This window comes from Anguilla anguilla, chromosome 4 (assembly GCF_013347855.1).
Source record: "Anguilla anguilla isolate fAngAng1 chromosome 4, fAngAng1.pri, whole genome shotgun sequence".
In the NCBI taxonomy this organism is placed as follows: domain Eukaryota; kingdom Metazoa; phylum Chordata; class Actinopteri; order Anguilliformes; family Anguillidae; genus Anguilla; species Anguilla anguilla.
The window spans coordinates 60,304,086-60,329,189 of NC_049204.1; the positions used below are offsets into that span (position 1 = coordinate 60,304,086).

Here is a 25,104-nt window from a genome sequence, read left to right on the forward strand (position 1 = left end):
CTAGAAGATTGGATTTTCACTAGGCCTGGAAAGGGTTATTTCAGTGGCACAAAATCCTTTGCAGATACAGCCACATACTGTTTACAGGTTATACTGTAAGGGTTTGCTCATTATACTGTAATATTGATGTGAAAATGTCCCATTTCCACAATAGTGACCCTACTATGGATCTACACAAAGTATTCCCAGTCAGCCCTGGGGTAGGGAGGCCCTGTTCTACGCTGGATCAGTGGAGTGAAGTACTGTATCTGCAACCATTTGTTCAGTTACCTCTATCTACTTTGCGCCATTGCTGTGCATTGGCTACCAAAACAGATTAAGTGCTCTTCAAGTGTATGCATGGTTACCATTAGAACACTGAGAGAGGAATGTTTCTTTCTTCAGTAATGTCAGGGATCTTGGTCGTGCACATGATTGCACTGCTGCATGCCTGATACTCCATGTTAAAAGTGAAGCTATGGTTTCAATGGTTTACATAAAATTATTTATGAAAAACGCTATCTGACAGTTTTTTTTACTGGAGTGCTCTATCGAATACGGTCAATTGACTACCTTTTTCAGGTGAAAAACTCTCATCGTTCACAGCTGCTTAGAAACAGGCCAGACATTAAAGCTGTTTGAAAGTATCCCAAGCTTCACAGCCTGTTTATAAGATATACATTGCAGGAAGATTGCCAACAGAAGTAAGTACGCATTCTCATAGGATGAGAGCAGAATGGCAAGTCGGAATTCAATTAGAGGAGTCCAACTAATTAAGTATGTATTTATCTCCTCTGGGGCATAAATTAATTAGTTAACTTGTGCATAATTCATCCTGATGAATTAATTCTTCTAAAGGTTTGGTTGTGGAATTGCATATATGAAAAGCAATCTGATGATCACAGCTGCAGGTGCACAAAAGAGTGAAATGGAATGACAAGCTTGAAGTAGACAATGTCTCTTTTGATATATTTTTTATATATTACTCAACTTGAAAGCAACACAGTGAATTGATATAATAGACAATGTAGCCTACACCTATGCACAGTGCATATATAATGCAAATATTAAATTGTGATTATGATCGTTTAGACCAGTGTTTCCCCTGTTGATGCTGGTTTTTGTTCTAACCACAATTGAAATCCCTGAATTTTGACAATCCCAGAATTTTGAAGAATTTTTTTATGAACTACTTTTTTAATGTTTAGAGGGATTATTTACCCTCTTTAGCCACATTGTCAGAAACAGCTATGCATGCCAATCAATAATACCCCCATTGGACATTTAGCAACATCTGCCAACAACATCTGATTTGTCTGATAATTGTCTGATACACAATATTGTATTGTCTGATTGTCTGATATATGCATTACCATTATCACTTACTCATAACAAACACAGCACAAAAAGAAACGAAAAACAATAGGAAAAATATCCGATCTAGATTAAGCTGTCCTTTTCTTTTGGTTTTCACACAGACAGAGAGAGAGAGAGAGAGCGAGAGAGAGAGAGAGAGAGAGAGAGAGAGAGAGAGAAAACGGCGTGGGAATTCTGCAAGATACGAGTAACATATGGTGTAGATATTCTGACACACACTATTGGACTATGGCAGCCGGAACCATGCAACCTTAAGACTTTTTCCAGCGAGCTATGGGAAATAAAACTGCAGTACAGATTAATACTGTTTGAGCCGTTGCTTTGCCTTGCTTGGCCAGTTTTATTATCAATTATGACTGCGGACTGCACGAGTTACTACAACGCTGAGAAAGTGTTCGTGAATGGATTTACGTGTCCTAAACAAGATAGCGATGCCAGAGCAGGTTTTTGTTGTGGGTTTAACGATATGAAATACTGCTGTGATGACCCCAATAGCTTCTTTCCGTATGAATATGGGTACATGTGGTGGCTGAGGTAAGTCTTTCCGTGAATCCATGTTCATTGCACTCTCCTCAAAACTCTAACCGTTAATTGTCCGACGTACTTTTTTCTGTAATTTTATTTTGCTTTGCTGACAAGTCGGAAGTGCTGTTAATTTCTGAATAGTGAAAGTGATCATTAGTTGATTAGGGTGTTTAAGATGCAGCAAGCGTCTAAATTCGGCGCGCAGAAAAAGGTATAGAATAAAAATGATTCAGGAAGTTTCAGGAGAGAAAAAGTGTTTGGCATGGAAAGAGGCAGCTGAAACCTGGTGTCATTTTGCCTAATTGTATTGGAGGCAATATATGGTGACGTGGTTACAGCACTTGCCTGTGGACTTGAGCGTTGATTAAATCGTCCAGGCAAATATTGAACAACACATATTAATTATTATGTTTAATTTTGAGCTAACATGTTCGTGTTTGGGGATGCAGTGGTGTTTCATTGTTGCCACAATGTTTGTCAATATCTGTTGGTGGTCTGTTGCAATACAGCATTAATAGATTACGCTAATATTGTAGAATAAATGATTTCTCTCCCCTTGCAACCTCTTACAGCAGCAGGTCCGGAATATTGTAAAAACTTAAATGCATTAGCTATCTAGTCTACTAATCCCTTTATTGAGGTCAATTTTTAAAAGTTTTTATCAAATAGGCTACTTTGATGAATTGGGGTGGCAAGTACGCCATCCCGCCAAGTTACGCCTTGGCGGGGGCATGTTTAATTTACTATACAAGTTGTACTTGGGAAAATGTGTTCAAGAGTACTCCTGTTTTATTATCATCTTGTGAATGCAAAAGCAGTGATTGCATAAAAATTCTGAAATCAGATTCCAGAGTTTGAGTTGCAAACTAAAGTGTGTCTCTCTCTCTCTCTCTCTCTCATACAGCGTGGGGGCGCTGGTGGGGCTGTCCATTGCAGCTGTGGTTCTGTTGGCTTTCGTCATCACTCTTTGTGTCCTGTGCTATCTGTTCATTGCCACTAAACCCAGTCGGCTGGACAACGGTCTACCATTGCGGACTCCAGGTACGTGGCCGCACATTCAGAGAGTGATCATTGCAAGACACAGACCCACCAACATACTGTCTAGGTTTGCCCAAGATGTGGTGACTCACCATTCTCATGTTCAGTTAGATCAATTTGTGCAGTTAACCCTCTGTGAAAGACACAAACATGCACTTTAAACGTAGCATATTACTGCCAGTGTACTGTTGTGTGATCCATCACTTGCCCTCCTACATCAAAAGCATGAAGTCACCTTTTTGTATCTTGTGGCAGACTGTGCATACCATCTGGGAGCGCCATTGATCTCTTAAACCCAAGTGGCAAACAAATAATTCAGGCAGGGACAGCCTCGAGAAAAAAAAAGCTTGTGTTGCATGGATTTCCCGTGTGTTCCAGGTTCCGATCTGGGTGCTGTGGAGGGACCCAGTAATTCGACCGCCCTCGCTGGACCGCAAGGGTTCCGCAAACACTTCCTGAACCACAAGCTGGACTGTGACAACCAACCCCCGGGTCCGGACCGGCTCTTTCAGAGGTGCTTCATGGCCACGGTCACCACAGTCGACGTGGAGGGGCCTTCTTAGTCACTGCAGACAGGACAAGCTGTCTGAGGGACCTTCTTAGTCACTGCAGACAGGACAAGCTGTCTGAGGGATGTTCACCACTGTCTCATCAAATGATCAGACCACTTGATCAGGCTTTACTTTACGCGTGTTCCATCTATTCCACAGTAGAATTTTTTTTTTTTTTTTAAACACACAGCTGATGCGATTTGTGTCCATTTCCTCTACCTCTACAACATACACTCACTGTGAGTCACTGTGTTCGCTGAATTTGTTAACTGATTTACAAATGTGCTTTCGCATTAATGTTTCACTTGTTTGAAATTCCAGTGCTAATGGCCAGGCAACGTCGAAGTGCCCTTCATCATTCTCCAGCACAATCAATGTCATGCGTAAGCATAATATTTTGCTATATCTTCATGCAATAAGCTGCTCAGATACAGCGAAGGAGGAATTCTTCCTTAGCTGTACTTTCTAATACAGCTAAGGAAGCATTCAGGATAATAGAACATTTTCATAACTGATGTGTTGTTTTGTTTTGTTTGTTGTGTACAGTCGACAGCTGGATATTTATGAATTTAAAATAAGTTCTTGATTTAAAAAACAAAAAACAAAAAAAAAAAAACACCACTATTTTTCTAATACAGCTAGCACCACATTCCTGATACTTGATTTCAGTTTTCTACTGAAATGCTATGATTGATTGGGGGGTACTTTCTGTATGCATGTAAATACTGTATGCCCATTTATATTGCATTAAAAGCCCTGATAAATTGAACAATCCAATGTAAATGGGGTGAAATAAATAAAAAATCAAAGCAAAAAAAAAAATCCTTGTTCCTGTTCCTGCTTTGCATATGCATATAGCTTTTGATATATTGAACCATGCATACACAAAATACTACAGCTGGGGTAGATGTGGGGGGTGGGGGGGGGTGGGAGGGTTGGGAGGGTGAATATCCGGGGATGAATGAACATCTCCATGTCATGTTCTCAGTCAGGGTACTGGACTGAGAACATGACATGGAGATGTTCATTCATTCATTCTGTGGGCTACCACAGGCTGTTTACAGTGCCTGCATACAAAACACCATACCTACAAATGACAGCGTCGAATAATCAATAATAGGCTAATCTGAAATATTTTATCGTGGCATAAATTATGTTAGGAGAGACAGGGAATACGATTAGAACTAGATTAGCACAGCACATATATAACATTAAAAATAAGAGACACGGACACAGACCTAGCGGCTCATTTCCTTCGACGTCGACTTGAGGCTCTACAAATATCAGCAAACAAATGTAAACTGGACACGAGAGGACAGATGCAGGACAGAAAGACGCTGGATTCATAAAATTTAACACCAGATTCCCAGAAGTACTAAATAAATGCCACCACATAAACGGACCAAATTCTTCTTTCTTAAAGGCTCCGGTACACTCATCTTTCCCAAGGGGCCCCCACTTCTAACCCTAACACCAACCCTGACCCAAACTCTGATCCTAACCCAAACCCTAATTCTAACCCAAAACCTACTGTAATTCTAACCCTAACTGTAATTCTGCCTGTGTGAAGCATGTCCATATTCCACAAGCCTGTAAAATTTTATGTGGACTTGGATCCAACTAGAAACAACCTCATTCTGATGTTCTGGTGCTGCCATTTTAATCATCTTTGTTTGATCACTGAAATAAGCAAGAAATAAACTAAAATCATATAATAAACAAAATCACTTTGGTAACCTTTGATGTTGAACCATCTGGTTCCATTGCCATCTGGAAGAACATCAAAGAATACTACGAGTGATGAAAACTCAGTTTGAATATGGTATCAAATCTAACTCAAAATCATCCATAGCTCTTCTTAATTTGAAACAAGCATCTACACTCATATTTGCCTCCTGGATATAGGACACACTACAAGTTTGTGACTGAGTATATATCAATTTTTGGTGATTTAATTAAGTTTATATAAATTAGCTGCCATTAATTTCATATATGATCCTGTCATTTAAACCTGTCTAAACCCTAGCTAGCTAACTTGCAAATATAAACAGTAAAAGCAGTACCTGTTGAGGGGAAGACATCTTGATAGAAGAACAGAATTTGATACAAAAGCTAACCAACATTGAGCATCTAGCTGTATAAGGTAACTAGATAAAAAGTTTACTTACAGTTCCAACAGAAAACTGGCCAACTCCACATTGCTTTTCATCCCCTTCGCAAACGTCAGCTGACGCCACCATAGAAAAGTAATTCCAAGGTTGACTCTAGTTTTCTAACAAGCCCTGCTGGCTTGTCTTTTTGCTTTGCTGTCTATAAGCTTTTTGGCATCTGCCATTGCAGCAAACTAGCAACAAACCCTTCATTGGAATCTGATCCCAAACCACCCATAGGCTCTGTAGCCACACCAACACACACACACACACACACACACACTGAAAAGAGTGCCATACTGAGAAACATCCCGAACATCATAGATATGCCTTAGCATAGTAATTAAAAAATATTATTTTAAAAATCCTGCATTAAATCCTGTCTTTAAAGTACAGACTGTCAGCTCAATTTGAGGGTATTTACATTCATATAGGGCTATCTATTTGAGGAATTACAGTCCTTTCAGTCATAGTCTGGAGTTGATTCTGGGTGTGGGATTTGCATTTGTAGTCTGTTGCAGTTGTGTAAAGAAATAACTCTATGCCATTGAATGAGGTGACTTGAAGCCTCTTTATTTTCTTTTCATAAATGTACCCGGAGTTTGCAGACTATGGATAGAACCATTTACAAAGCAAATTAAGTGGCTAACACAAGTCTTTTCAGTGGCATAAGCAAGACAACACCCTGTGATCGCTCTTAAATCCAAATATTACAAACTTTAATATCTGAAATTATCCCAATCCTCAAGGGAGCTCTTGGACCTTACCCCATATTCTGGGTCCCAATTTGGCTTACCAGAACTGTAATACACACTTTAAAGTTTTATTTCCTTGCCCAGGCAAAAAAAATGCCCTTTCCATTGGCTGGGGTTTAGGTGTGAAATTTAGGGGCTTTCGTGGGGTCTTCCAGGTTTGGGCTTCCAGGTGTTCCACACTAAAGCTCATCTTTCTTCTTCAGGATAATCTGCCGGACCATGTCAGAGATGAGAGGTCGGATCTCTTTAACGGGAACTGTGGGCCCCCAAGCATCCACCACTTTCCCACTCACATCTATCAGGTACTTCCAGAAATTCCAGTCAGGTTCCTTCCCAGAAGACTCTGGTAAAAAAACAAACAAACAAACAAACAAACAAAAGAACAGTTTGGGTGAGGTGTTAGATGGCAGATGTATCACTGAGTTCATTTTAGATGTGTGGCTGTGTTGACCGTTTGCATTAGTCTTGCTCTTTTGCAAAATTCAGTCTTTGCACGGACCCTTACAGCACATACACTGTTATAATATTAAAATAACCCCAGGTTAATTTCTTGAAACACAAATAATAGATAATAGTCAATTGTCATAAAAAATATGAAAAGGACGCTATATAAGAGGGCCACCTCATTAAACTGTATCGATTGAGTAAAATTCCAATCTTATCCAATCGGCCTTTTCGTATTTTTTCCAGGTCTGGAAGATTACACCGCGGCAATAAATGCTGTCAGTCAACCTTGGTGTCAATAACTGTATGCTCGTGTGTATTCGTGTGTGTGTATTCTCCCTTTTATTTGTCCACCTCGCTTTCACTCACCATACAGGTACTTGTAGACATTATTAGCCCCGTTTCCGGTGACGGCGATTTTGCTGAAGAGAGGGAAGGACACCCCGTAGACCCGGCGCACGAAGCTGTCGATCTCCTGGTCGCTGCCGGGCTCCTGCTGCCCAAACTGGTTGCAGGGGAACGCTAGGACGTTGAAGTGGTAGGGTCCGAAGTCCCTCTGCAGCTGCTGCAGATCCGTGTAGTGCTGCTCGGTAAAGCCACACTCGCTCGCCACGTTCACCACCAGCGACACCTACACAAAGGGAACGACCATAGGATGCTCACTCACTCACGAACAAATATCGAATCTAATCCCCTTTCTCTGGTGTTTTTTTCGTGTTGATTTTGTTTCTAACATACAGACTCAGCGAGAGGACTCTGCCGATGTGATATGCACATCCTGAGCGAGACGAACATACGAATTTGTTTGTTACAGCTAATTTCCTTGATGTACTGAAGTCTTTATAACCTTCTTGTTTTATTTACTCAAATAATTTACTGAGGTTATAAAAACCTGTGGGAATTGAGACCTGAATATCTAGAATTACATGCTACTGCACTAGGATATGGCTCAATATTGATACCTCTCCAAGAGAACATGCGCGACAGAATATGAGCTTGACACAGATGTTATTGCTTTGGGCCAAAAATAAAAACACATTTTTTAGTAATACCGACATAAAACATCTAATCCAAATTTACAGTATCTGTCTATTCTAACACATGCTACTGTACAAGCTTAAAGCAGCTGAATTTATAGTAAGGTGTACAAAAGCATCTTATCTGCTAAAGTGCAAGCAAATGCCTCCAAACACATTGGACAGTGCTTTGTCATACAGCAAGACTATAGTCTGAAAAATAGTCTGGAGAATTCTTGACTGGCCAAGTCGGTCACCCAGTCTGAATCCAAATGAACATATGTTGCACATGCTGAAGAGAAAACGGCAGGCAACGAGCTCCCAAACAGGTACTAGCTGCAGTACAGGCCTGGCAGAGCATCTGCAGAGAGTAATCACAGATTTCAAGCAGTCGGTACGTGCAGAGGATATGTGACAAAATACTAAACGAGACTTTCATTTACATAAAATTAGCCTGTCCCAAACGTTATAGTGCCCAAAAAAAAAAGAAAAAAGAAAAAAAAAGGGGGGGGGGGGGGGGGCATTTATAAAAAGTGCTGTCATTTCTGGTGAAACCAACGTGTATTAAAAATACCCTTAATAGAAAGCCGAGAATCTAAAATTGTGGAGTACAGAAGCAAATCAAAACAAAAATGTATTTGTCCCAAGCATTATGGAGCTTACTGTAGATGTCATTATCTTTTTTTCAAGCAAATGATTAAGACTGACGGCTATATTTGACCATCTTGTTTACATTGAAGATGGTTTACATTGAACATCCCACTGGCCCAATCATTACGGAGGTTGAGAGTGCTTTGACTGCTGCATTGCACTGTTGTTATGCCGGTTTACTGATTCATTCGTAAATACAAAAAAGGAGGCTCTTACCCAGAATAGCTTACCCTTCACTAACACTGTGCACTTGATCTTCTTCAAGGCCTCAGATTTTTCCATTTGAAAAATGTACTTGTTTAGCACAAGGTGATGCCTTAAATAATATCATTTTGCATTCACAAGTGCAGTTGAGCATCAGCAGGGAAACCCTGACTAGTGCTGAACGTTACATCTCGTGTGGGTGGAACAAATTTAGCTATTACAACCTGAACTATAACATTCTACTGAAGTTCATTTAATCTGACAGCTTTCCTTTAAAAACAAAATGCAAACACATATTCATTAATTCAAGTGCATTTGTGCAAGAACTTTGCCTTAAGTATAGCATTTTCTCGCCAGACAGTTGGCATTGTTAGTTGATTAGAATACATGCAAAGAACACATGCAAATGGAAAGTGTGAAATTGTAAAAATTGAAGGAGGAAACTGGGTCATAGTAAAGCACGAGTTTATTCATTTATTTATAATTACAAAAATAGAAAAGATATTGCGTTAAGGAGCGAAGTGACTGTACGATTTGAAAATGATTCAGGCAGTGTTATCCAATCATGACATCAAGTGTACAATCACTGAAATTGCAGGGTGTCTAAAAAATATTTTTCTGCGATAGCCATCTGTATATAGATCACTGGAAAAAAAATATTTTGTCAATAGTGAACAATAACTATTTTAAATAAATACCAAACTGACATAATGCTAATAGTGTTTCTCAAGTAGGATGCAGCCTTAGATTTTCAAAACAAGAAGGCTGCACAGATAGCATTACGTGGCCTGCAACTATACGAACATAGTCTTTCCCATTCAAAATATTGACATAACCTACGCGATAACTAAATGAGCAGTTTTTACATATTTCAGTCCAGCTAAGTCTGGCATTACCACGTTGAACATATTAAGTCGCCATCAACGTAATCTCGATCACATTTCATTCATGCGTAATGCAGCCGGTCCGTTGATAGCTGCAAAATCCCTGCCACGTATACAAACGGCGGGGACAAAGAATCCAGACACAACGAACAAAAGGTATCATTAGTATTTTATTAAACTGAGAGAGAAATTGACGTTAATAAAATAGCACATATAATACTGGACATGCATGGTTGTTAAAATAAATGCAACATTTTAACTGACAAGAGGAACATGCAACACCCGTGCACAGATGTTGGATGCCCAGTATACTGTAGGCTGGGGCTATATGACCAGCTCTCTTAAGTTTGTAGTTGTCGCCCATTAGAAAAGTTACAAACTTACCGAACCCCTGTATTTTTCCAAGGATATTAATCTCCCTCTACTGTTTACAACTTTAAAAGTATAAAAATCTTTTTGCTTGGTTTCAGCGAAACTAAACAGGAAGGGTATGAATGAGAGCAAAGCGAAAAGCATTTTAAAAGCGCTAGTGGTACTGGGGCTGACCGAATTCCTTCTCCAGATGATGCCGCTTTCTTGTGCATACGACACACTGTTACTAGTTAGCAACACGCCAAAGGAACAGAACCATTTCTCCGCCTTTCCCATTTCCGGTCTGACTACAAAGATTCAGCGAGCCAATAGACGAGCCATACCGATTAAATCCAGTAGGAAGCTAGAAACGGGCCCAGTTCAAGTTGGGTCCTGTGTGCAACGTTGAACACATTCCTAAACTGCAGTAATAAGGAATGGAAATATATAGCCTACCAAAATGTTTTTTTCACGGTTCTCATTAACTATAGCAACGTCCAGACGAGTTGCATTCCGGAGACCTTTATACGGGCTTATACAAATTGTATCTAAAATAGTGGCTTATGCGGAAAAACCATGACAAAGTAGCCTAGTTAAGTATAAGATCCCACATTTATATATTTGTATGTCAGTGATTACCAACTCTGTTCCTGGAGATTTACCGTTGTAAGTTTTAAGTTTTCACGTGAACCCAAACAAAGCACACCTCATTCAACCCCCTCTTGTGCCATTTCACTGCTCAAAGTGACAGAGAATAATTTTAGTTCAGAGTTCATTTTCTCAGAATATGTGTGAAACACTGGCCTCTGCTATTTTACCACTCACACTGTTTTCAGCACTTCACTTGAGTGAATTCATTTGAGTGAACCTCTGCCAATAACAAAGATTATTACATGACCCTATTTCCCTGAAAGAAATATATGATATGATTTTTGTGTTTATGATATAAGCTGTTCTGTTACTACTCACTGTATAGCGAGTAGTAACATGGATTAAAAACCCTAAGTTTGATAAATGAAAATACCTGAACTATGATAGTGTAACTATAATAATTGGTGAGTGAATGAATGAATGAATGAATTCATTCATCATTCATTCATTCATTCATTCATTCATTTATTTATTCATTCATTCATTCATTCATTCGTTCATTCATAATAATTGATTAGAGCTCTGTGTTCACTCTGATTGCTCTTGAAGTGAAGAGGATTTCACTGAGTCCCCAAGGTTTTGTATTGTTTTATGCCAGTATTTATAGCTTGCTATATTGTCTGTTTTGCAGGTTACAGATTTACTTGATCACATGTTTAAGAGCTTGAATACATTTCATAAATCACTTTGAATACAGCTCATCTTCCCTCTCTCTCTCATTACAGATTACAAAGTTTTACAGAACATCCCACTGGCCCAACCCAAAACCCAGGATAGAGGGGCTGAGTGAATGTGGTCTGGACTCTGTGCAGCAGGGTCATTGTGTCAGAGACACCGTAGAAGGACAGACTTCCTGCCCTGTGATCCAGGTACACTCCTATTCTGGAGGAAGGGGGAACAGGGATTTTAGTGATTGTGTTGTTGTGACAAAAAGAGTAACTGGAAGAAGAGCAGTCCAAACTCCAGGACTTGTCATTATGTCCCATTAAACAGCCATCACCCTCACCTTTCCTGCTGATCTCTTTATATGAGACTGCTATATAAACCCCTTCATCCCCATGCCACTCAGCCTCCCAGTAACAGCGTCCAGAAAGACCCTCTCTGCACAGCACTTGGAAACAGTCAAATCTATCAGGATCATCAGGATAATACTGGATCTCTCTCACGTGGGTCACCATTCTGTTCCCCTCGGACAGACGGAGGCGCTGATTCACTGTGTTGGGTTCCAGAGTGAGTTGACAGGAATCTGATGGAGGACAAGGTAAAGATTTACTATGAGTACATGTCCTACTAAGGTCTGTCAATAATTCATTATTTTCTCCATACATACTATACAGTGTGATTTTTTTTCATCTGCATGTGTGTTTTTGATTGTTTCAGATAAAACAGACTTACAATTATGGAGCAAAAGAATAAAAGAAGTTATTTTTTTTCATGAAGGAGTAGTAGTTTTCTATTTTTGTTCCAAAGTCATTAAAAAATATTATATGTTTTACAGAGAGATTTTATTGTGCGTCTGTGTGTCTCAGCTGGAAATTTCAGAGCGAGCACTCACACTGTAAGAAATCCTCTCTGGTCATTGGCTCTAGAGTATGGACTTTTTTCACTGCAGAGACAGAAAGGGACAAAAATAACTATAAATATAACTATAGAGGGAGAGAAATTTGATGATGAGGATGGAGGATAATGTTGACGTTGAGATGGATTACGAATATTCTGAGTATTTATTGTGTAACTGACAATTATATTCACTCCACTGTATCTGGCCATTGAATTTGTTTTTAATAAGAACTGGAAAATGGATTTTGCTCCTTGAAGTTTGTTACAACCTGATTCAGGAATTTTGACCAATTCCACTTTGCAGATGTCCTCCAGTCGCTCTTTCAGTTCAGAGACAGATTTACTCACAGCTTCAAAAGAGATGTGTGGACTAACAGTGAAGCTGGGTAAGTCTCTAGGTCCAGCAGGGACACAGAGAGACTTAAAGTTCTGCAGACAGACAGACAGACAGAGGACAGTCTCAATATAGATTATTGTGCAGATGCCAGGAGTAGATCATTTTAAATGACGTACATGTCTGACCATGTATGGACAGAGTACCTAGTGCAGACTGACAGAGAGCCAGTGATGTTACCTGGAGGAAGTGGATGTGATCCTCTGTGTGTGAAAGATGCTCCAGCTCAGCGTCTCTCTTCCTCAGCTCAGCAATCTCCTGCTCCAGTCGCTCCAGGAGTCCTTCAGCTCGACTCACTTCAGCCCTCTCATGATCTCTGATCAGCTCTTTCACCTCGGAGCACCTTCTCTCAATGGAGTGGATCAACTCAGTAAAGATCCTCTCGCTGTCCTCCACTGCTGCCTGTGCAGAGCGCTGTTAGGAGACACAGAAAAAGAAGGGCTGTGCATTTTAACTGGGCCGTTCACTCAGCTCTTACTGGGACTCCACAACCTATTCCCCGGCAGTGTGGCTCAGTGGGATTGAGCTGAGCCCAGAAATGGCTCTTGGTAAATGGACTGCATTTATATAGAGCTTTTATCCAAAGCGCTTTACAATTGATGCCTCTCATTCGCCAGAGCAGTTAGGGGTTAGGTGTCTTGCTCAAGGACACTTCGACATGCCCAGGGCGGGGTTTGAACCGGCAACCCTCCGACTGCCAGACAATTGGTCTTACCTCCTGAGCTATGTCGCCCCCGCAGCTCTTCCAGCAGCCAGCTGTTGTATTTTCCTCTGGTCGGTACCCACCTTGAGTGACTGCACAGCCTGTCTCAGATCCTGCAGCTCCTTCTCTCTCTCCTGTATGCTCTGCTGGAATTCGCTCTGGGTCGCCCCCAGCTGCTTCTATAAATTGATAATTTTTTATTTCACATTGCAATGTATTAAGTTTTCAACTATTATCATGTTACAAATTAAACTGAATACTCTGTCTTTTTTGATATACAGCCAGGTCAGTGTGTAGAAGTGTACTGGGCTTGCAGATAGTGAGTGAATTAGCTGCTCCAGCCATGTTGATTCCCATTCAAGGAAGTGAACAGGGGGGTGAGGGGTGTGAACAGAGCTGCCACAGCGAGCTGACTTGGGTTCATTTCCAGATCATACTGCTTTATCTCTATGGACCTGGGGACCACTGCCTTTTTAAATTACTTTTTCAAATGTATTAAAGATTTCAAAATGCAATCAATAAATATAGGAAATTCAAAAAAACACAGGCCATAATTCTTCACTTTGCAGTTATAAGCTAATTATAACAAATTTTCTGTCATAACTGTAACAAAGCATGAGTGTCATGTGTAAGAGTTTCAGTCCTTACCTGTTTCTTATTTCTTTCTGCTTCAGTAGTGGTTTTTCTATGGCCCTTGTGTTGATCCATCACACACAGATGACAGATAAACTGCTCATCGGTACGACAGAAAAATTCCAGCAGTTTGCCATGATGAGAGCAGATCTTCTCCTGCAGGTTTCCAGTGACATTTATCAGTTTGTGCTTCTCAAAGGCAGGAGATTCATAGTGAGGCAGGAGGTGAGTTTCACAGTAAGAGGTCAGACACACCAGACAAGATTTGATGGCTTTGCACTTTCTCCCAGTGCAGGAATCACATGCCACATCTTCAGGTTCAGTGTAACAGTGAGCAGGAGGAACAGCTTGGAATCCTATCTTCTTCAGTTTCTCCACCACTTCAGCCAGCATTGTGTTTTTTCTTAAAACAGGCCTTGGGGTGAAAGTCTCTGTGCACTGCGGACAGCTGCAGCCACCAGTATGACCATCCTGATCCCACCAGTCCTTAATGCAGCCCATGCAGTAACTGTGTCCACAGGGAATAGTCACTGGATCCTTCAGTGGATCCAGACAGATCGCACAGCTCAACTGGTCCTGACCCAGTAAACCACCACCTTCAGCCATTTTACTGCTAACAATGACAGACACAGAGTTTGGTTTTGTTTCTCGGAAACTGCATGACCGAGAGAGAGGGAGTGACTTCATGGTTCTGCCCACAGCTGCAGGCGTGGTGTTGGACTTCGGGATTGTAACGATAAAGATGTGGTCTGTCTAGTTGTTCCTGTTTCTGCCAGGAGGTTTGGTAACGAGGCAAGTCAGCGTGCAAAGAGAGTGGGCACTGTACCAGCACAGATCCTGCAAGTCACTCACAAACTCCTACTTACACGTTCTAACAGAAATACGCGTCTAAGAAATACGCAGTACTTCCCAGTCCATGGTGTGAAATATGTGCTGGACTGATTCGAACCTCCGGGCGCGAACTCTGAGAGGAAATGGGCCTAGTAAGGGAAATGGGCCTGATGGTGCTGCTGGGACCTGGAATGTCTTCAGTGCATGTTCTGCTCGCCCATGCATTCGTCAGCTCACCTGTCCCCAAACGGCTGTTCAAGGTCAAATGTTCACGGTCATGACAGCAAGCTGGGGGGAGGGGGGCACCCTGATGAGGTCTGGAAGCACTGCTCTGGGACTGGGGTGAATGTTGGCACACAGGGCAGTAATTGAAGGTTATGTTTTATGTGTTTTATCTGTGTGGTCATTTCCAAGGAGTTGACTCCAAAATGGTGATGTCAGAGGAAATGGTAAAACAGCTTGGCTTTTATTTCAAGGATTCTGTTTGATTCCTGGGTGGGACCATGGGTACTCAAATTGCGGGTAATAAGGGTAAAGACATGACGTACTTGACACAATTCCCAGCAACACCTCTAGGTGGTACCCTCAAGTAAGCCAAATAATCTAAATCGTTTCTGCCTGTAACCATCTCCGTAAACATGTAACATTCTGTAAATTGCTCTCGACAGGAGAGTCTGATATGTCCCATCAATATAAGGATGCATGATCAAAAAGAAAGCTTTTTTTGTACTCCTATAAAAATTGGGTTTACACTGCTCAGGTCGGTTACTCCGCTTTGTTCGATCTGGTATCGATGCCACACTGTACACTCCGTTGCGATAGGAGGCGATATACTGCAAATCATGTGATCTATGACGCACCAAACAATCCGCCCCGAAGAAGAGGGAGGTTTTTACGGGTGAGATCATTGTTTTTCTTACTCAGCTTCAGGGCTTCTGAACGCCTTTATAAGAAACTTTAAGCCCAGGAAGGCACAGACGCGCCAGATTTCATCACCTCAAAGGTCTCGTCCTAATATCGCATGTCCTCTATCCAGAACCTCCAATCTTTCGGTAAGTTTCGCAAACATTTTTTAAAATCGCTATCCCACTTGTTTAGAGCCGTTAGCCGCTCTGTTATTCCACTAGCTATAGCTAATTTACCCAACCTTAGCTAGCAAACTAATGTTACCAAGGTAACTTACATTACGGCAACTTATTTTAATATATTGTTATTAGCTAGCTTGATAAGTTTGATGCTAAATATTAGCTAGTTCGTCAGTTAACATACTCAAGATAGTTTATAGCCAGCTGGCTAGCCTACTCTGCTTTGTCCCAATCTGAAAATGGCGACCGGTGTTATTTTGGAGATTAACGTTAGCCAGCTTGCTAACAGCTTCCGAATTTTTACCCGACGTTAGCTGGATAATATTCGCCAGTTTTTGGAGCAGATGGATTGTCTGTCGATCTTGACACGTCGATTGACAAATTGGTTTATTTTAAGCGATTAACATGTCCGGTTAAACGTTTTGGTAGCTGCCATTAGCAAACGTTTAGGGATGCAGTGCTAATGGGTTGCTAAAATTGTCTTTCTAGGACGGTGCTGAGTGAGTTGTCAACGTGAATTTGCTAGCAATAAAGAACATGGTCGTTTGTAATTTAATTCACATTGATACCAAAATGGCTATTTGTAATGTTAGCCTATGTGGTTAATTACCCATCTGATGTAGCTAGCTTTGCTGCGTTGTGAAGAAGTTTAAACAAAGAGTGGGGGTTGCGCTTCCGCTGAAGACATTTTGAAGTTGCTTCCAAAATACGAAGCGGAATGGTAGGTAGTTTTTTTTTAAATATAAAAACGATAGTGTTCAGGGTTTGCTTTGCTTATCGTGTTGTTCAATTTTTTCTAGCTAATATTAACGTGAAACCAAGCTTACCAAAGTCTCATATGGAGAACTTGACTAATGTAATATTAAATGATTAGTGGCCTGTTGATACGCATAACCTGAAATTTTACACCATAATATTAACCGTAACATGTAACACAAAAAATCGCGTTTCTTCCATGGACCAGTACGGAAACTACGTATGTTTACATGGCATCGATGTAAGTTAGTAGCTAATGCAGTCAGGCTTGGGCTCGATTCCATTTCTGTTCAGTGATTCTGGACAATAATTGAAATCTAATTGATCGATTAAAAAATCCCATAGTTTTTCTGAGGATTTTGTCAACAAATTAATGAAATGTAGGTTAATTTCCTGAATCGACCTAAATGTAAATGAAATCGACACCTTTAAAGCCTTAAATGACGCGTCTCATTTGCATTGTAGAGGGTGGGGCGGTATTGGCGTGCGGTTCTGTTCTGTCTGCCCGGAAGCTGTGATAATGAAAGTGTACGTGGGATGGCGTAATCAGGGGGGAGGGAGGGGTATGGGGGGTGTGTACTCTATCTGGGGGTTGCTGATGATGAAAGTGTACCTGGGATGGTGTAATCGTGGGGTGAGGGAGAGGGGTTGTGTACTCTGTACCCAGCTGTTGCTGACGGTCTCCCCTCCCCCCCCTCCCCAGATCCCTTTGCTGATGCCACTAAGGGTGACGACTCACTCCCGGCCGGGACAGAGGATTCCATACACATAAGGATCCAGCAGCGGAACGGCAGGAAGACGCTGACCACCGTGCAGGGGATCGCTGACGATTATGACAAGAAGAAGCTGGTGAAGGCCTTCAAGAAGGTGAGACGTGGGCGATGGGGTGCTCCACCAATCACAGCCAACATTGATGACTGCTAGTGGAACAATGGTGATTGGTGGATAACTTGCTTGATGTATACCTGGGCTCCCGGCAGGTATAAAACCCTTTTAAGGTGCAAGATCACTGATATGTGATTAGAATGTTCTTAACTGGACATTCTAATGCTGATGTCACAGTCACCACTGGTGATTGAAAGCGGTGGAGTTCTAGAACACAGACTTGGAACTTTGAAAGAAAAAAAAATGGTATAAAAAAAAAAGAGGCTTGGATGGCTTAAACGGCTGTAAATCTAGCCTGGATAGCTGTTTCCATCTAAGAAGAAAAACAGAGGCTAAGGAAAATGAGGATCCCAGCTCCTTGTCCAGACCTCTCCTGTCCTTGATTGATGGTGCCCGGTTCACACCCATGCAAAGCTGAGCCAGAAGGCCGTTTTTTTGGGACAGCACGAACCGTACGCTCCCCTGCCCATGCCTTCTCATCTGGAGCGGGTTGTGTTTCAGTGATGTCACACGTGGTAGACAGCTCAGAGCCAGTGGGCGGGGTTAAGGAGCAGAGGGACCTGGTAAAGCCAGTTTCCTCTCAGGGCTTCGCGCGTATTTCTCTCTGACAAGGTTGCCATGCCGACAGGGCTGTGTTCAGAACGTTCTGTCTGAAAACTCCGCAGCTGGGCGCGTGGCCAGTCTGTCATCGTATTGGGGCGTGACGTCACTGCGTGGGTCTGCGGTATCCCTGAAACCTTCTGCTAATTAAAAAAAAAAATTGAGCCACGGGTTAGTCAACTATTAAAAAATTTCTCTTGGAAACATAAATTAATGCTGTAGAGATGCGCAAGAACATCACCTGACGTATGAGTCACTGGAAAAACATCCGACGGCAGCATTTGCCAAGTGCGTGAATCCTGTAACTACTTGTTTTTGCTTGAGCACAGACCTTGCTCTAGGTTTCTAGGTATTGTAAGGAGACGCTCTTGATTGGCCAATCAGGGTTCCCATCAGCCCCAGGGACTCCCACTCGTAATTTCACAAGAACATGGTCGGCTAATGCTAGCACTTGTTTTTTTGGGGCTTGGCGCTAACGCCAGCGCTTGGTGTTGTGGGGCTCTAGGGCCTGACCGCGGTGTCTGTGTTTGTGCCCGACAGAAATTTGCCTGTAACGGCACGGTGATCGACCACCCAGAGTACGGGGAGGTGATCCAGCTGCAGGGAGACCAGAGGAAGAATATCTGTCAGTTCCTCCTGGAGGTGAGTACGTCCTCTGCATTAGCCCCTCTCTCTCCATCTAATCTGCCTCTAATGTGAGTCTCTCTCTCTCTGTAGTATTTTTGCTCAGCCCTACACCCCCAGACCTGTTGGTTTATCCTGTTTTTTGTCTGTCTTTGTGCGCAGATCGGCATCGTGAAGGAGGAGCAGCTGAAGGTCCACGGCTTCTAAAGCGATGCCCCTGCCAGCCGCCCAGCCCCCGGCGCAGCGGCTACCCTCCCTCCACAGAGCGCACCCAGCAGCCATCTTTAGCCAAGCAACCCATGTAACTCCACCAGAGAGGCAATAAAATGCACACAATGCCACATTTTATAGGCAACCGGTCCGGCTCGCTTCCTTTTGTGCTTGTGTCTGTCGTCACTCTCACCAACTTCGACTGTCCGTTTATAAACCACAGAGGTGGGGGATGTGGTCCTAAAAAAAAAAAAAAATGCTGTTTGTGTGGGATTTGCTCCACATTCCATGGTGGGGTCTCAGTCAGCTCTGAACTGTATAGGTGGGCCGAATGTCTGGTCCTCTGGTTGGCTAAGGGACCTCAGCCAATTGGGTTAAAGAGCATGGGAGATGTTTCCCAATCAGGGCCGAGTGTGTATACAGGGAACATAAGCTGCGTTAGGTCCTTCTAACGTCGGACAAAATAGCACATGAACTAGTGGTATACACTAGGTGTTTGCGTTTGGGTGGTCGTCAGCAACTGGTAAGTTTATCACATGACCAGTACATATGTCTGCTGAGATGTCGAGAAGCTGGACCAATGAGATTGCTGGACTACAAGACATAATGGAAGCCAGGCATTAACTCTGCCATGTCTTGACATTAGTGGCATACATAAACCACCATAAATCTCATATTTACCATTAATCTGGTACACTGTTGGTATCGTTCAGCAACTGTTAATGGGAGAGTGAGGTCAGTGAAATGTCACAACTGGTTAACAGGTGTCATGGAACTTGCCGGAGTTTACCATTGGCATGTACCTGCTCAAATGCAAGTTCTTGGTAACAAACGGAAATCTCAGACTAAGAGTTGACGAGGACGAACTCACTACAAGTCCCCCAATCAGGATTCAGGGAAAGGACGATTGTAGTCCATTCTGTTAAATTATAAGTACAACATGCAACTCTTAACATTTCTGCTAATTTTATTAGCTGTCATTCTTAGTCACCGTTGGCACTAGCCTGGCAAAAAATTGTTTCTTTTCATTCAAAATTCTGTGATTCCGTTAGGGTCCAACATTTTTTTACATTATAGTCAGATTATTACACTGACTTATTACATTGTGCCGTTGTTTAATTGCGTCGCGTTAAGTTACAGACGTTCTCGCGCTAACTTCCAACACGCGTCTCAATACTGCGCAGCCCCGCCCCGCCCCCCATCACGGATACAGGTCAGTAGCTCACAGTACTTATCGTACATTTCCATTCACCCTAAACCTGTGTTGGACGCTTGCGCCCTGTCCATATGTTGAGGAAATGCCGCAGTCCGAGTTTCCATGGAGTCAGAGTGCGACTGATGATGGATACGGGTGAAGACCCGTTGAAATGGCTTTACATTTCCACAAGATAGCTGGAAAATGTGCATCTCATTTGCTGAAAAGACCTTGGTGATATTAAGGACAGGAGTAATGCCTTTTTACTTGCGGAGGAACATATTTGAAAGCTGGTTAACACTAAATATCCAGGTGATTCGCCAACGTCCGAAAGTGCAAGGCATTGAAGAAATTCGTCTTATCAATAACACCTCCCAGGTGCAACGGAAGAAAATTGCTCTGGACAACCAGGTGCGCAGGTACTGTCACGAGAACAGTCGAGGAAAAGTAGCGTGGTCAGTCGAAATCTTGAGTGGATCCTGCGGCTGCAGAGTTGTACGTCAGCAGTTCTGCGCGCCATCGCCCGCGTGGCTTTGGAACAGACGGCGGAGTTGCTTCAGGCTATCTCCCATTCTGCTCGCGCCACTCAATTAATTTTTGCAAGAATCTTGAAAAAATAACAACAGACGTATCTGGTGACGGTCTATTCCTCACCCAATTTCTTTGTTGCTTTGTGTCTGAATATTAGACAGATCATCAATGCGCTTTAAAATGATTTAGTTCAAAGTTTACAACTTTGCAAAATTAGTTCCGTTTGTCGTGTTTTGTCTGAAATCGATTTGGCTAAATACATGTGAGTGTTTGCTAAATGTATAACGAGAACTCTGAAAGTTGAATTGGTATGTTCTGGAATCCCAGATGGAAACCCGGTTAATTTCCCCCTCGAAGAAGGTACGTTTAACCTCAAAATTAATAAATAAGATTGTAAATGGTAAATGGACCGCATTTGTATAGCGCTTTTATCCAAATTGTGAAAATATACATTTAAAAAACAAAACTACATAGTCACTACTTACTCAATGTATTATATACGTACTCCATTAAATAAAAAGTACATTAACAGAGAGCCTAAATCTCTAAAATTTCGTCCAGAAAATTTGAAATATAACCTCGCGCAGTTGCTGTCGTTGCCTCTTGACGGTCCACAGCATATTGTCATTTCTCCCAATCTTCGCCCGCGGTGAGACAGCTGTTCGGCGTTCTACTCGATTGCATTTCTCCTCCATGTCCAATCAAATCGCAGCATATCCGCCTGTTCTCTGTGTGACTTGTTTTTGCCATGTCTTTCCTTATCACCCATTTTCTCTTTAATTATTACAATTATCTTAAACGATGGATGTAACCTCCGTATGCGCAGGCACTGAAATTGCTGTTCATCCTATATGGGTTTACCTTGGGCGGAAATTAACCAAAGCGCATGTCAGGTTATTAGCTGCTTTCATTTGAGCGAATCGACGGAAGTTATAGCTTTTTAATAACCTTTTCCTTGTTACAAGTGTGTAGCTTTCTTATATTAAGCAAATGTAATGCATAACGTATTCAAATAACTTTACGCGTAAAACCAAAAACACACCGAGCCCTCCGGAGCTCCCTGCTAATTGTCACGTCGCACGTGTCCACTAGAGGGCGCGGTCAGCCAGACTACTCGCTCAGGCTCAGTGACGCTGTCGAAGCCGCGTTTCTCGTCGACCTCTGTTTCAAAGACAGGCGCAGGAGAATCCAGGTGTCAAATGAGCTGGTTTCCAGTAGTGTTTGGACACCGCGCTGAAAGCTAAAGGGTCAATTGCAATTTGCTTAGTTGGGGTTTCAACCTTAGGTTAAAACCTCTAGACCACAGGAACTGCTTTTCTGCGGAATTAGGATTAGCTGATCCAGTTTTAATGCAGTTCTGTGGTCAACAGTTTTAAATCTGAGGTTTAAACTTCAGACGGAGCACACTGCCTCTGACCCAAAGCGTTTTGTGATTTTCCATCGAACAGCCTGGCTTCCTCATGTCATGTTGCTGGTTATTAAAGCACAGCGTGAAATCAGTAACCAGACATGTCAGGATGCTGCTCCCGCTGGGGAGTCCGCAGCATAAATATATACAGGGTATATATATACAGGATATCTGCATTAATTATAATAATGTGGCGAGCGGGCACACCCAGCCTTTCTGTACATGAGTGCATTGCATTATTTTTACACCTTCAGTGTAATTCCAACAATTTCCACTGAAGTAAAATTATTCTTTTCATGGGATGAGACGCACTACCATTTTATTCCACACATTCACTCACTCACTCACCCACCCACTCACTCACTCACTCACTCACTCACTCACTCTCTGGGTCTGTCCTCAGGGATCTGAGTGCTAGTGTCAATCTGTGGAAGCGGCTGAACAGTTTATTCAGCCAAAATTCACCACAGGAAGGGCAGGGGAGGAACAGGCACTTTACCCCAGCCACCCCCCCCCCCCATTTCCTGGGCTCTGTATCACTCTGCGCATTAAACCTGTAGATTATGACGGATGGACGGGTGGGGAGTGACTGTACTGGCGGTCTGACTGGGCCTACGAGGCCTCTGTCTATAGTGGTTTTATCCACTATGGAGGCAGTTATCTTCACTCGTCTGCCCCCCACAATAAAAAAATAAATAATAAAAAATATTAATATACATATATTCGTATATAATGGACTATATTGGTCTTTAGTCACTGAGCTGAGGGAATGGAAAGTGAAATAATCAATGTGACTGCAGAAATGGGAGAGCGAGCGAGAGAGAGAGAGAGAGAGAGAGATACCACTGTTCTTTGTGCTTAAAAAAAAAACCAAAAAAACATATGTAATCCCTAGTGTTCTGCATCGTGCTTTAGTGCAATCTCACGCTTCTATCACATTCTCCGCGGTAGGTAACGGATTTCCGCCTTTGGCTATTTTATGGCAGTGTATGATTTGACATCCCCAACGGCTTTAACCCTTAGCATTTTGTGTTTATTTGTTAGGAGAAGCATCCTAAACAAAAACGCCTCTGCCACGATCACATTTCTTCGCGTTACAGGGCAGTTGGTTTCCTGGGCCGTAGTAACGCGGGTATTTTGTGCGCCGTGCGCATTTTGCTCGGTGTCAAGCGTCTCTCCTGTTTGTTCGGATTCCAGTCGGGGTTGAGTTGCTGTTTCCCTCGGTTCCACCAGATGGCGATGTGTAATTGATGGCCATCTGGCGGTGAGGACGAGAACGAGGCCTGAATATTGACCGGAAGCCCATCTTCTATCGCCATTTCTGCTCCCTCAGTAATCACAAAAAATCACATCATAAAAGAAAATATTTTTTTAGGAATGGGTGGTGCGACTGGGCTTCCAACAAAGCGTGGCAACCATACAAATACAGATCGGTCAAATCGGACATTTTAGATTCTCAATTTATATCCCCTGTCAAAGGCCCATTTTCTGGATTCCAGGAGGAGGGGGCTGAACTTTCCCGTGTTTCAGCACTGGACAGCGCCCACTGTGGACTGTTTGGACTGCTGCAGACCCAGTTCCACAATGAGGGACCTGAACTCGTCAGCACCGGACAGCGCCCCCTGTGGTATTTTGGGATTGCTGCAGACCCGATTACTTAGTGAGGAGGCTGAACTAGCCTGCGTTTTGGCACCGGACAGTGCCCGCTGTGCCCGTTGTGCTCTGAGGTGCAAGACACTTGGCCTCCTGAAACGCCCCGCCCCCCTACTCCATTGAATAACAGTTGCTCTGCTTGTATCCAGTCATTAGTTTTCAGCAGGCAGTGCACAGATCCACCTCTCATTATAGACTATCAGGAGGGATTCACCTGCTTGTCCATCAGTCTAACAACATTGCCGGGGTCCTCAGACTTACCCAGAAAGGGCCGGTGTGGGTGCAGGGCTTTCTTTCAACCAGGCAGTGACACACCTGATTATACTACTGAAGGTCGTTAGCAAAGACGCTAGTGGTTGATGAGTTGAGGCGGGTGTGTTAGTGCTTGGTTGGAACAAATGCCTGCATGCACACTGGCCCTTTCCGGATGAAATGAAGCTATAGTTATTTCAAGTTCTCTGAGCGTTGGGCCCCGCCCCTTCCTCCAGGTTCTGTGACGGACGGCCCTGGATGGGAGCACAGTCGTAAAAATGACGAGACAGCGCCTCTCGACGCACGCGTGTTCCTCGCTCCGCTCGGCGATGAGACCGGCCGCCAGCTAGCGGGCTCCCGCTGAGCCGCCGTACGGTCGGGACAGGTGCCGGGAGGGAGATTGGACGTCATGTATCATCTCCGCACGCAGACGTTGTCATTCACGTGTGTCTGGACCCATCTGAGCCTCGCAGCACTGCACAGCTGTCCCTTCAAATGGTGGGGGGGGGGGGGGGGGGGGGGGGGGGGGCGGGGGGACGCTCGTCAACAAATTATTTATTTATTGCTATTTAAAAAAAAAAAGTAACTTTTAGCCTACATGCTTACTCTGAGAAGAACAACTAGTATTGCTTACTGCTGAGAGTAAATCTTCTACTGCAGTAGCCTATAAATAAAACAAATGAAAAATCTATGGGGCTGATACACAGTTGTCACCTTTCACATAGAATCCTGAAAGGAGCACCACGAACCAAGGAGTATGTTGGTATGAGCACCAATGGTGATTGGTTAATACTTCCAGGTTCCCTGACCTGGACTGGTGCCCACCAATCAGTGTTGCCTTTGTTATATTTGTTGTTACCAACATTCTCCATGATTGGTGGAGTTCTTTCTGTTTCCCCCCCCCCTCTCTTATCCTAATTTTATAAGGCCCTGATTTAGAATTCAGGAGATCACTCAGATCTCACAGATCATGCAGGAGACAGGAGATCGAACAGATCACACAGATCACTCAAGAGATCACACAGGATGGTATTAGTAGTGGACCAAAGAAAATATGTGTTGAGTAATTTGTGATATTTTATTTTTAGAGTAAAGGCTATGAAACAAGTTGACTGATTTTCTCACCGTACACGTTACATTTGAAATACCAAGCCGGAGAGAATTTTAAGAGATTGGTCTCTGTGGTATGCCACAGGGCGCTTGAAGCA

General features: G+C 42.8%; 4 protein-coding genes across 6 annotated transcripts; 2 read left to right on the top strand and 2 right to left on the bottom strand.

The window, feature by feature from the left end:
- The first annotated feature begins 1,562 nt into the window (after positions 1-1,562).
- LOC118226440 (protein shisa-like-2A) lies at positions 1,563-4,163 on the top strand. 2 transcript variants are annotated; one of them, XM_035416047.1, is made up of 4 exons: positions 1,563-1,890; positions 2,786-2,922; positions 3,298-3,433; positions 3,792-4,163. In XM_035416047.1, exons 1-4 carry the CDS (start codon positions 1,709-1,711, stop codon positions 3,937-3,939), a joined length of 603 nt encoding a protein of 200 aa, XP_035271938.1. In that variant the 5' UTR covers positions 1,563-1,708; the 3' UTR covers positions 3,940-4,163. The 2 variants fall into 2 exon arrangements, with proteins under 2 accessions (XP_035271938.1, XP_035271939.1); XM_035416048.1 differs by having other exon boundaries at positions 3,298-3,888.
- Positions 4,164-6,167: 2,004 nt separating this feature from the next.
- On the bottom strand, positions 6,168-10,253 carry gpx7 (glutathione peroxidase 7). The gene is made up of 3 exons (XM_035413970.1): positions 9,959-10,253; positions 7,189-7,450; positions 6,168-6,718 (listed from the first exon to the last, which is right to left on the bottom strand). The coding sequence occupies exons 1-3, from the start codon at positions 10,220-10,222 to the stop codon at positions 6,555-6,557; spliced, it is 690 nt and encodes a 229-aa protein (XP_035269861.1). The 5' UTR covers positions 10,223-10,253; the 3' UTR covers positions 6,168-6,554.
- LOC118225472 (tripartite motif-containing protein 16-like) lies at positions 9,729-14,986 on the bottom strand. 2 transcript variants are annotated; one of them, XM_035413928.1, is made up of 6 exons: positions 13,882-14,986; positions 13,317-13,412; positions 12,711-12,944; positions 12,425-12,565; positions 12,132-12,210; positions 9,729-11,822 (listed from the first exon to the last, which is right to left on the bottom strand). In XM_035413928.1, exons 1-6 carry the CDS (start codon positions 14,551-14,553, stop codon positions 11,296-11,298), a joined length of 1,749 nt encoding a protein of 582 aa, XP_035269819.1. In that variant the 5' UTR covers positions 14,554-14,986; the 3' UTR covers positions 9,729-11,295. The 2 variants fall into 2 exon arrangements, with proteins under 2 accessions (XP_035269819.1, XP_035269818.1); XM_035413927.1 differs by having other exon boundaries at positions 12,132-12,182; positions 12,406-12,565.
- Positions 14,987-15,561: 575 nt separating this feature from the next.
- Positions 15,562-19,002, top strand: eif1b (eukaryotic translation initiation factor 1B). Its single transcript, XM_035413980.1, has 4 exons — positions 15,562-15,749; positions 17,242-17,405; positions 18,564-18,665; positions 18,810-19,002. Exons 1-4 carry the CDS (start codon positions 15,719-15,721, stop codon positions 18,852-18,854), a joined length of 342 nt encoding a protein of 113 aa, XP_035269871.1. The 5' UTR covers positions 15,562-15,718; the 3' UTR covers positions 18,855-19,002.
- Positions 19,003-25,104: the final 6,102 nt, after the last annotated feature.